This window comes from Ctenopharyngodon idella, chromosome 15 (genome assembly GCF_019924925.1).
Source record: "Ctenopharyngodon idella isolate HZGC_01 chromosome 15, HZGC01, whole genome shotgun sequence".
NCBI classification, from domain to species: Eukaryota; Metazoa; Chordata; class Actinopteri; order Cypriniformes; family Xenocyprididae; genus Ctenopharyngodon; species Ctenopharyngodon idella.
The window spans coordinates 31,279,866-31,291,434 of record NC_067234.1 but is presented as its reverse complement, the minus strand read 5'-3'; the positions used below and the strand labels follow the sequence as shown (position 1 = coordinate 31,291,434).

Below are 11,569 nucleotides of genomic sequence, written 5' to 3'. Positions count from 1 at the left end.
TTTTGAGTGGCAGAGGAAATGAAGCAGAGGTAAAAGATGTATTGATGAAGTGAGAGATAGGTGCAGAGATGGAAGAATGGCAAAGTTTCAGGAGAGAAGTAGGAGCAGGATCAAGTTGACAGGAAGAAGAGTTGGATTTCAAGATTAACTTAGAGACAGAAGATGGGGTTGTCAAAGAAAAACAAGACAGAGTTTGACTGGATAGATTTGGTGGATAGTTGAGCTTTGTATCAGTAGAGAAGCATTGGTGGACGGCATCAGTCTTTTCAAGCAAATAATCCAGAAAAGAACAGCAAAGCTCATTAGAAGCTATGGCGTCTTGGGGTGGAGGTTTAGTAAGCTTATTTATTGTATTGAATAATGCTTTTGGCCTGTTACTTGTTTTATTAATTGTGGCAGAGACAAAACTAGAGCGAGCCGAGATGAGAGCAGATTTGTATATTTTGAGATGATCAAGAAAAGCTAAATAATGTACAGTAAGACCGGTTTTTCTGTAGAGACGCTCAAACCGTCTACCAGTAGCCTTAAGAATACGGAGCTCAGGGGTATACCAAGGAGAAGAGTGGGAAGAAGGGACACTTCTGGTCTTAATAGGAGCATGCTGCTGTAAGATTTCAGAAATTATGGAGTGATATTTAGATAATATCATGGAGGGAGAAGATATACAAGCTCTGAACTTAGTATGTTTTTTGTAACAGTGTGATTTCTAGCTGGACCAGGAAATGTCATGTTAATTAATAAAATCGTAAAACTCCATGTGTAAAAACATCCCTATCCTTAATCCCATTGTACAGAAATACTCCATAAAATTCAGTAGTGTTTTATTAAGCTAATAAACATTAGGGACTTTTTAGTGACTAGAATATAACTACTAGAATATAAAGCCCCTACTGCTGTAAAACATCCATGCGGCAGGTGACGTCACAGAGTACCGTACTGCGGCTACAGCACCATTACCGCAGAGAGAGAGAGAGAGAGAGAGAGAGCGAGAGCGCGCGCACATGTTAGGAAAAGACAAGCAGCATTACAATACGTTTGATATTTTCTTTTGCCATTCTAGTCCTTTACACTCCCTCACTCTCTCTTTCTCTCTCTCTCACACACACAGGTGAGAGTAAATACGATAAGTGGGAGTGGTGCGTGTGTTTAACTGGCAGAGCAGCTTTGCAGCGACACAGTCACACCATCACACACACTCCTCACTGCAGCGTTACCGCCGAGGTGAGTGACTTTACATGACTCTCATCACACCTGACAACATATTTACTGAAGCTTTAAATGACTGCAGTGTTTTATTTTAGCGCGCACTGATCCAGCTTTTGAAAACAATTATCAAACATAACTCTAATGGCAATGATAACAACACTACTGCTGTTATTACGCGTTATTAACTATTACAACTATTGCTACAAGTCAAAACAACAGCTATGACACAGAATGATTAACCATGTCTGAAAGAGAAGTTTAAACTTTAAACATCTCATAACGGCGTAGATAAGTCGTAACAGGATAACGTTGCGACTATTTCCCTCTCGTGCACGTTTGAACTGTTATCACGCGTGCGCGCGTTCACATAGAGGCGTTTTTTTTTTTGTTGGTAAAAACCAGTGAAACAAAAGGGTCCGGTTAAAATGATGTTTAATGTTTCTGCTGTTGCCTGGATATGGCATTAAAGTTGACATTACTGTCTCGTGTTGTTGTTCTCATCAAATGACTGTTGTTAAGGAATGTCAGTTTTGTTTATGGTTTCTTTGTGTCATCTTGGCTTCACACTATATTCAATATGCCTGTAGGGATACTGAATATAGTCCTGTAAATTGATTTACCATGTATCCTAATGTGCTTCATAACAGCTAACATCTATTATTTAAGATTGAATAGATCTGAGTAAAAAAAAAAAAAAAAAAAAAAATCATGGACGTTATTTGTAATTTTTCACTTTATACAGTGAGACATTACTATATAGTCTTTTTATGTGATTAATAATTTACCATAATGACAACATTTTAAGTCCATATATGCAACCCAGTTGTTGTATTACTTTCCATTTTATGAGCAAGAGTGTAAATGTTTTCCATGCTGTTGACACGAGTTAGTGAGCGAGCAGCTGTGTTCCTGCTGTGTTTTTTACCTGTATGCGGGACGTGCTCCACCTGAGCGGCTGCAGATTGTTCCCTTAGGGCATTACTGCTTCACATGTTGGAGTTTCACCTTTACTTGGCCTTGAGCTTCACATTATAAGTCAGCACACTGATACATGGTTTGTTTCATCCTATAGCACTCTCTTCATACACAATTTCCCTTACAGAGGTCAGATGACCCCTGATGTGAATACTGCCAGGGAACAATAAACTTCTGATAATTGAATATGGTTACACAAAACACTGATTTAAATAATATAAGGGCCATTCTACAGAACTGGTTCAAATTCAGAGTTGGAAACGTCTTACAAATTTTTTTTTTTTCATGTATGGAAATTGTATAATATCCAAGGTACACATTTCTAGTAATTGTGCAGTTAATTCTCATATTGTATTTTCAGAAAGTTTTGGAATATTTTTCCTCTCCTCAAATTTGTCACTACTAATGAAACACAATAATAAATAATTTAATAAGAAGGGTTACATTGACCTATTAAGATTTTGTTTACACCTACCTTGTAAATATATATATTTTTTTGCTATTTTTTAAAAAAGTTTTCACAGGTAAATCAATAACAATTACAATTTTAACAATATTTCAAGTGTAATTTATGAGATTTGTTGTATTTTGAATCCAATCTTTCTTTGTAAAAGACGCAAAGTTAATAATACTGATTTCAAAGTTAAGGATTCATTAGTTTGAATATGCATTGATCCAAACACTATAATAACATCTTAGTTGATAATTCAATAAACTTTATTTTTGATAAAACATCCCATGTTTCGGTCGTGGCGGCACATTTTCGGTAGTGACAGTAATTTGTTGGTAATGACCACATCACATTACAGGATTTTAATGCTTATACCAAAATGTATTAAAATACTAATGATTTGCATAACTGTACTAAAATTTTGTTTATTTGCTCCAAATAAATGATTATGTGTTACTAAATGATTATTTTGTCACTACCAAAACAATGATGACATGTTTCGGTTTCGGTAGTGACAATTTTAGATACTTTTGAGTCTAGCTCAAAGATGCTAATCAGCACATGGTTAGCTAACACAGTTCTGAACAGTTGTACACAGAAAAAAAAAAAAACTAAATTTTATCGAATAACACTCTAAAAGCAATGATGTCACAACCGAAACTTCACCACGATTCGGTCGTGACTGTTTCAGTAGTGACAATTTTTGATACTTTTGAGCCTACCTCAAAGATGCTATTTAGCACATGGTTAGCTAGCACAGTTCTGAATAGTTGTACACAGAAAAAAAAACAAAATTTTATCAAATAAAACCCCCAAAAACAATGATGTCATAACCGGAACTTCACCACTTTTCGTTCTTGACTGTTTCGGTACTGACAATTTTATTTACTTTTGAGCCAAGCTCAAAGATGCTAATCAGCTGCCCCCTGCCCCTTTGATCGCGAAAGTGAAAGTGCCCTTTGCAGTCGCATTGCGGTGCCCCCGTTTTCCCATTTCTCCCCCCCCCCCGGAACACGATTTCTACCACGGGAGAACAATCAAAAACAAAACATGTAGAAGTGTGGTTAAAATCAGTCTCAGACAATGGACTGTTTTGGTAGAGACATGAACATGCGGGACACATTTTTTTGCATAAAGTTTGATGATTTAAAAATGAAATATAAAATATATATATATTTTTTTTTTTTAAAAAAATCAAAAATATATTTTAAAAAACAACAATGAAAAAAATCAATTTCAATATCATTTTCAAAAAAATGTAGGGGTTAGGGTTTGGGACAGCCACCTCCCAATTGAAAGTACCCAATAAATGATGATTTTATAAGCTTACTGATATTTTAAATATTATTGTTGGATTCAATAGATAATAGAAGGATCTTAGTAAACATCTAAAATTTGAATACTAAAATGATTTTTAAATGTGTTTTTTGGTTGTGGGACAACAATTTGCACCAATTCTGCAGAATGGCCCATATCTGACAGATCTCATGCTCATGTCTGCCCAGTTGTCATTACTGGACCTGAGATTCACCGAGGTAGTAACGCCAGTGTGTATCATTCATGTTTATTTAGTTTCACATGATGAAATTGTTATCAATAGCATCACATTACAGTCCCAGAAATAAACAATGGAATACACACGTCACCAAATCCAACGCCGCGGAGCCATAAATTCCTGTGGCGTTATTTGATAGGCCCTTTAAGACACATACTAGCACTCCTAGCCAGCATTATCACACATCATTTGATCTATTGTTGTGTGTCCATTGTGCTCCGTCAGTGTGTAAGGAAGCACCTCACCTTGTTGTCTTCCCCCAGCAGCTCATAGCGTGGCTGTGTGGCCCTCCGCATGGATATGAAGAATATGAGAGAGTATATGGGCTGGTTGTACTACCAGTACCTGCTCATCACTGGCATCTATGTGCTGGAGCCGTGGGAACAGTCCATCTTCAACACGGTCCTCTTTACTATGGTGGCCATGGTCATTTACACCTCCTATGTGTTTGTGCCTATTCACGTGAGGCTGGCGCTGGAGTTCTTCTTTGAGCTGGTGCGAGGGCAACCGGAGAGCACAGTGGCCCTCATGAACCAAAGATGAAGGAAAGACCTTTTTATTGATCTGCTGTGTCACTCTTGTTTATTTTTCTACTCAGGAACAAACAAGCCAGATGAAATGAGAAGGTGTTGGCTAAAGCCATGTTCAACGCCTTCAAGTCTTCCGTATCGGATTCCTGGACTCCTGCCCTGTCATGAGAATAATGTATGCAAAGTTTTGGATGGATTGCCAGTACTGAGGTTTTGCATGATATCACCCATCACATGAGGACACATTTTGGTCCTACTTTGCGATTATGCAATCATGTTGACTCTATATTTGGAGTCCCTGATTGGACTGAGATTATTTGCCCCCCCCAAAAAAAAAAAAAAAAAAAAAAAAAAACATTATTGCATATTTTATATTTTGTATAAAAATTTTGTAATCACCTATGCAATGTGACTGCTCTACATGAAGGTATATGCAGGTTTATTTTTAAATGCCCTTGATCACGAATCATTGGAGGCCATTAGTACACTCAGACTAAGGTCTTGATCAGACCTTTGTTCTGGTGGTGGTGGTGGGATTGTCTTCCATCATTTCTACAGTCTCTGCTGCTGATGCAGAAATGCATGATATGCACATTAATGTTTGCATGTAATCTGTGCCCCGCAGGTCTGGAATAACCGGCATTCACACATTTATAGGCACTTAAACGATCATTTATTAAATACTTTTGGTTAATAAGTTACAGTTTATATTAGGTGTCTTTAACTACTATGTACTGACGTAAAAAATAATTGTGCTTATTGTATTGATATATTGCAAAACAGGTATTAAGGTGGATACGGGTAAGGTTAGGACATGTTTGGTGGTATGGGTAGGTTTAAGGGTGGGTTAAGGTGTAAGGGAAGGTCAACAGTAGATGTAATTAATTACAGCTGTAATTTCATGCAGGTATTTTAAAAATGAGCGCAACATATGAGATGATCCATTTAAATGTTAGTACATAGTAGTGAAAGACACTTAGGCCCCGTTTACACTAGTGCGTTTTAGTTTTAAAACGCACAAGTTTTGCTACGGTTACGCCTGTCATTTACACTACGCCGGGGTTGCGTTTCAGTAGATAAACTGACCAAAACTGAGAATGTTCGCTCTACGTATCCTTGACGAACGTGTAAACAATAACATGGGGACTGAACTGCAGTCTTTGGTGTCATTTTTAGCAGCCATTGTGCAGATAAAGGGTTAGTTCACACAAAAATGAAAATTCTGTCATTAATTACTCACCCTCATGTCGTTCCAAGGTATATGCAGGTTATATGCTGAACCACTGATTCGAAACAAAAGATTCGTAAAGCTTCGAAGCTTCATGAAGCAGTGTTTTGAAATTGCCCATCACTAGATATTGTTGAATAAAGTCATTATTTTTTTATTTTTTTTTGGCACACAAAAACTATTCTCGTGGTTTCATAACATTAAGGTTGAACCACTGTAGTCATATAAACTGTTTTAACTGTCTTTAGTAGCTTTCTGGGCATCTGAAAGTGTTAATTATCTTGCTGTCAATGGAGGCCTCACTGAGCCATCTGATTTCATCAAAAATATATTAATTTGTGTTCTGAAGATGAACAAAGGTCTTACGGGTGTAGAACGACATGAAGGTGAGTAATTAATGACAGAATTTTCATTTTTGGGTGAACTAACCCTTTAAATTCAGCATTTTTTTTAATACTGCAGTTGCCTACATGCTCAAGAGGCAACTGTTTACACTTGTATGCGCATGCCCAGTCATGCGTTTTTGGCCATGTTGTGTAGATGGAGATCGTTAGTGTAAACGGGGCCTTAATATAAAGTGTGAGCGGTTAATGTTTTCAGCAACACATAAGAATGTTGTTCTCTCAGCTCTGTTGAACACATATTACTATGTTTAAATTCATCCCACCTACTTACCCTCAAATCTAGCACAGAAAAATTACGCCTGGAGTTACCAAAATACATTTTTAATTGATTTGTCTTATTTTGATACTATATGTTCACTAGTTATGTTTTTATATTCTTAACTGTATTGTGTCAATGTGATGTCATAACATGTCTCTGGAATAATGACACAGTGGCAAGTAGTGTTGAGTGACACGTTTTATATCAGTATGTATTTTTCAGGAATAAACAAACTTCACAAAATATCTGTCCCATTTTCTGTAATACTTTCAGGATGTAAAACTTCCTTGGCCTCAAAAAGATATTTTGAAAATGATGTAAGACTGATTTCAACTAAAAAAAAGGGGGCATTTGTTTATATATGTTTAAAATAGTAAAGCATGGAAGCAGCCAAACTGGTTTTCCAAGTCTAAAGTTATGGGTGCCCAGAAGGCTTATCTATTATCGCTCCAACAATCCGGTTTTCCCACCTGGCTTTCTAAAGACTCCAGCACACCTGACAGCCGGATCTGAACTCTCTCCAAGGCACACACTTTTATTTTTGCAGAGAGATCTTCACGTTGTGAATTAGCAAATATCATATATATATATATATATATATATATATATATATATATATATATATAACAGTTTACTTAAAGCCTTTATGGATAATGCATTACAAAAGGTATTCATAATGTACATTATAATGCATTATCACTGCAAAATGAACTACTAACTTTAACAACAATTATACGTATATCCAACTTTGCACGTATACATATACATAAAGCAAAATATACTAATAGCAAATCGTCATCAAATGTAAAACTATCCTATCGCCCAGCTCCAAACTGCTCAGTGTTTGCCGTTGAGATATTATATACATTAACAATATAAATTTATGTAAATCTGCTTTGAAACAGTGTTGTTAAAAGTGCTATACAAATAAATTGACCTGAACAAGACTGAAAGACTATTTTAGTGAATTGTTAAATGACGATTTCAGCCCTCAACACAAGATTAGCAACCAGAACATTGCATGTGTTGCTTATGACTTTATGACCTTATGACTGGATCTATCCGATTATGCTGGCTGGCATCTCACTCAGCATTTTTTATTGCAATTTATATAGTCGCTGATGAATCAGGTGGAGACGGTGGGCGCTGCCACATCCCTCAGGAGGGAAACATTAACAGCCTATATTGTTATCCATGATAATAGTGTTTGTTCTAGGCTTCACATTGTTAAATGACTAATGAAATAATACAGAGAACAGTCTATGTTTGCTGAATATTCTTTCTCACTGAGCTGTGGACATACAGTGCATTCAGACCGCTTTCATTTTTTCATATTTTGTTATGTTGTAGATGGCTTAAATGCTTACATGTTTTCACATCGGTCTACACTTTAAAGCCCAAAATGACAAAAGCAAAACCAGATTTGTGATAATGGCACATGGTGTTTTAATCTGTCTCTTTTGTCCACTTTCAACCGCTTCTGTCCTAATTTCTTCAAGGGGAGGGTCTATAGGCGGGTAAACGTGTGGGGTTTTTTTTAGCTCTTTCAATCTAATGGACAAAATAAGCTTGCACAATTTACATATGAATGCGTCTGGAGATAACAGAAAAACATACAGAGAGAATCAACTTTCGTTTCTGCTCTGACAGCCGCAAGACCGACCGAGCACTGTAAGTGTGTGTTAGAAATAAGGAATGCTGAAGAACATTGTGATTGGTATGTTTTTCATCTTCAAACATTCAACCACATGAGCGTTTCCACTATGAAAACAATCCGGAAGCTCTGGAAGTGGTTTAAAATGGGCAAGCTCAAAACTTTTTACACCCCGTTTACACCTGTATATAGCATTGTCCACATGTGATCCAATGAACCAAAATGCATCTTAATACCAGGTGTAAACAGGGTCGATGATGCGACGGCAGCCATTTTGTGCCAGAACGCCCACCACACACCAGCTGATTGGTGGAGAGGAAGCTAATCAGTATATGGGGATCATTAGGAGGATTTGGCAGTGGACAAGTTTTTCCAAAGGACATCCTGGGATTTTTAATGACCACAGAGAGTCAGGACCTCGGTTTAACATCTCATCTGAAGGGCGGTGCTTTTTTTTAACAGTATAGTGTCCTCATCACTATACCGAGGTGTTAGAACCCACACAGATCACAGGGTGAGCCTCACTAACACCTCTTCCAGCAGCAACCTAGTTTTCCCAGGAGGTCTCCTGTCCAGCTACTGACCAGGCTCAACCCTGTTAAGCTTCAGTGGGTGACCAGTCTTGGGCTACAGAGTGATAGCTGCTTGCAAAGGTCGCACATGTATAAAGACAGCCTGGTCACCAACACCGACAGGGATTTCTTAGCATACTCAGCCTCCTATAAGAGGGCTTATAGGAGGTCAGTCATTGGACCAGACTAGCACCAATCTACAGTCAGATTTTCCTCCAGAAATGAGACTGGGGTCCCATGGGGGGTCCCAGATGACAGGTCAGTCTGGAGGAATGGCCCCATCGAAGGACTGCAGGGTGGACCGACTGACCCAGGAACATAAAACAGACCCATTGGCACAAAACCAACCACACTGCCAGCAGCTCCTGATTGCAAATCATCATAATTCCGCTCTGCAGGAGACAAACAATGACAATAAGCACAGGGATGTAACTTATAATCATGAGGCGATTCTCAGACATACATCTCCACCATGAACTGCCAAACCATATCAGGTATAGCAACGATAGGGGCAGAGATAAAACGGGACTTTAACTTTTCGAAAGCAGCCTGGGTGGCTGCAGACCAGCAAGAATTGGACTAGGTGGAGGTTTAGGCCATCAGAGGAGCTGCTACCTGGCTGTAATTGTGAATGATTCACAGATAGAAATTTGCAAAACCCAGGAATTTCTGCAGTCAGAGACAGTCCTTACATTTGCAGGGTCCATGTGAGTACCCTACATGGAGATGATGGATTTCTGTCACCTGATGGAGTTTGGGTTCCTTGTCACTGTCACTTTTGGCTTGCTTAGTTGGAGTTTAATAGAAACATAATATTCAGTAATACTGCATTATCATTGTGACAGCAAAAACTTGAACTGAATTGAGCTAAATTATTAAACTACTGCTTATTATGAGCTGCTTTATTGCTGATTCGACTTTGTTTCATAATTAACAAATTTTTCAGCATCAACACTGAACTGACTTTAACCAACATTGAACTGACTCGAGCTGAGTAATGACACTATTGGCTTCTGAAGAGCTGTTGGTTGAATTCAACTCATTTCATAATTGATGAACTACAAACCCGATTCCAAAAGAGTTGGGACACTGTACAAATTGTGAATAAAAAAGGAATGCAATGATGTGGAAGTTTCAAATTTCAATATTTTATTCAGAATACAACATAGATGACATCAAATGTTTAAACTGAGAAAATGTATCATTTTAAGGGAAAAATAAGTTGATTTTAAATTTCATGGCGTCAACACATCTCAAAAAAGTTGGGACAAGGCCATGTTTACCACTGTGTGGCATCCCCTCTTCTTTTTATAACAGTCTGCAAACGTCTGGGGACTGAGGAGACAAGTTGCTCAAGTTTAGGAATAGGAATGTTGTCCCATTCTTGTCTAATACAGGCTTCTAGTTGCTCAACTGTCTTAGGTCTTCTTTGTCGCATCTTCCTCTTTATGATGCGCTAAATGTTTTCTATGGGTGAAAGATCTGGACTGCAGGCTGGCCATTTCAGTACCCGAATCCTTCTTCTACGCAGCCATGATGTTGTAATTGATGCAGTATGTGGTCTGGCATTGTCATGTTGGCAAATGCAAGGTCTTCCCTGAAAGAGACGACGTCTGGATGGGAGCATATGTTGTTCTAGAACTTGGATATACCTTTCAGCATTGATGGTGCCTTTCCAGATGTGTAAGCTGCACATGCCACACGCGCTCATGCAACCCCATACCATCAGAGATGCAGGCTTCTGAACGGAGCGCTGATAACAACTTGGGTTGTCCTAGAAACACAAGGAGAACACGCAAACACATCCACTAACAACGACGAGACCAGACAAAGAACTGAACCAAACAGCGAATATATAAACTAGAACAAATGAGGGAACTGATGAGCTAATTAATTAGCAACAGGTGGCCTGCATGAGAAAGACACAGACTTGAAAACTAGGTCACAAGAACAGAAACAAACACAAAGCAGTGAACACAGAACACGGGTGAATGTACACAGAAGTTTGTCCATTGTTTAAAGGGAGAGAATTCAATCCTATAGAGTCTAGTCTTTCCTGTGGCTTGTTTTGCACGTTATGTGGCCCAGGGCATCCCTTTGATGTCACCAGTTTCCTAATGTCAACAGGGGAGTGCAACTTGATGTTGCAACAGAAACTGTGGACTCTCTCTTTTCTAGCACTTTAGACACAGTTGCTCCTTTGTGTCTCTTGGCTGTGTCTCAGTCTCCACCGGGCTAGAGTAAAATAAAAACATGGTTACAAGGTGAGTATAATTTAAGCTACTTTTTTAAATAACTCCTGACCAATCGGCCAAACTAACAGCAGCTGCTGCTCAGTTTGCATACTGCTGCTCTCCTTCTACTCTCTCCTGAACTTTTTCTTTGCTTTATTAAAGCACGTCCCCCGCACCTGAAGCTACAATGGCAGGCACAAGGCGTTCAAGACTGATGTCTAGTGTGGCGGATCCACTGCTGATGTCAGCACGAGCAGTTGGCATCCCTAGTTCAGCGCTCCCTTGCACTCCCTGTGATGGCAGTTGCCATTTTGTGTTTGGGCTGCACACACCTCGCCTGTTTCTCCCAAGCTCCCAAGGCGGCGGCGGCATTCTCCTCTGAACTGTTTCCCCTGACGCCTCTGTTACGGCTACGAAGACAGTTTCTGAACTCACTGTTACCTGACAGCTATGTTATGGCCACGGAGGCCGACTCTGAAATTTCTGTTTGCCCGGAAATGA

The 11,569-nt window shown here is 38.8% G+C and overlaps 1 protein-coding gene across 2 annotated transcripts; it reads left to right on the top strand.

The window, feature by feature from the left end:
• Positions 1–990: 990 nt before the first annotated feature.
• On the top strand, positions 991–6,851 carry sptssb (serine palmitoyltransferase, small subunit B). 2 transcript variants are annotated; one of them, XM_051861605.1, is made up of 2 exons: positions 991–1,221; positions 4,454–6,851. In XM_051861605.1, exon 2 carries the CDS (start codon positions 4,482–4,484, stop codon positions 4,728–4,730), a length of 249 nt encoding a protein of 82 aa, XP_051717565.1. In that variant the 5' UTR covers positions 991–1,221; positions 4,454–4,481; the 3' UTR covers positions 4,731–6,851. The 2 variants fall into 2 exon arrangements, with proteins under 2 accessions (XP_051717565.1, XP_051717564.1); XM_051861604.1 differs by having other exon boundaries at positions 4,451–6,851.
• The last annotated feature ends 4,718 nt before the right edge of the window (positions 6,852–11,569 follow it).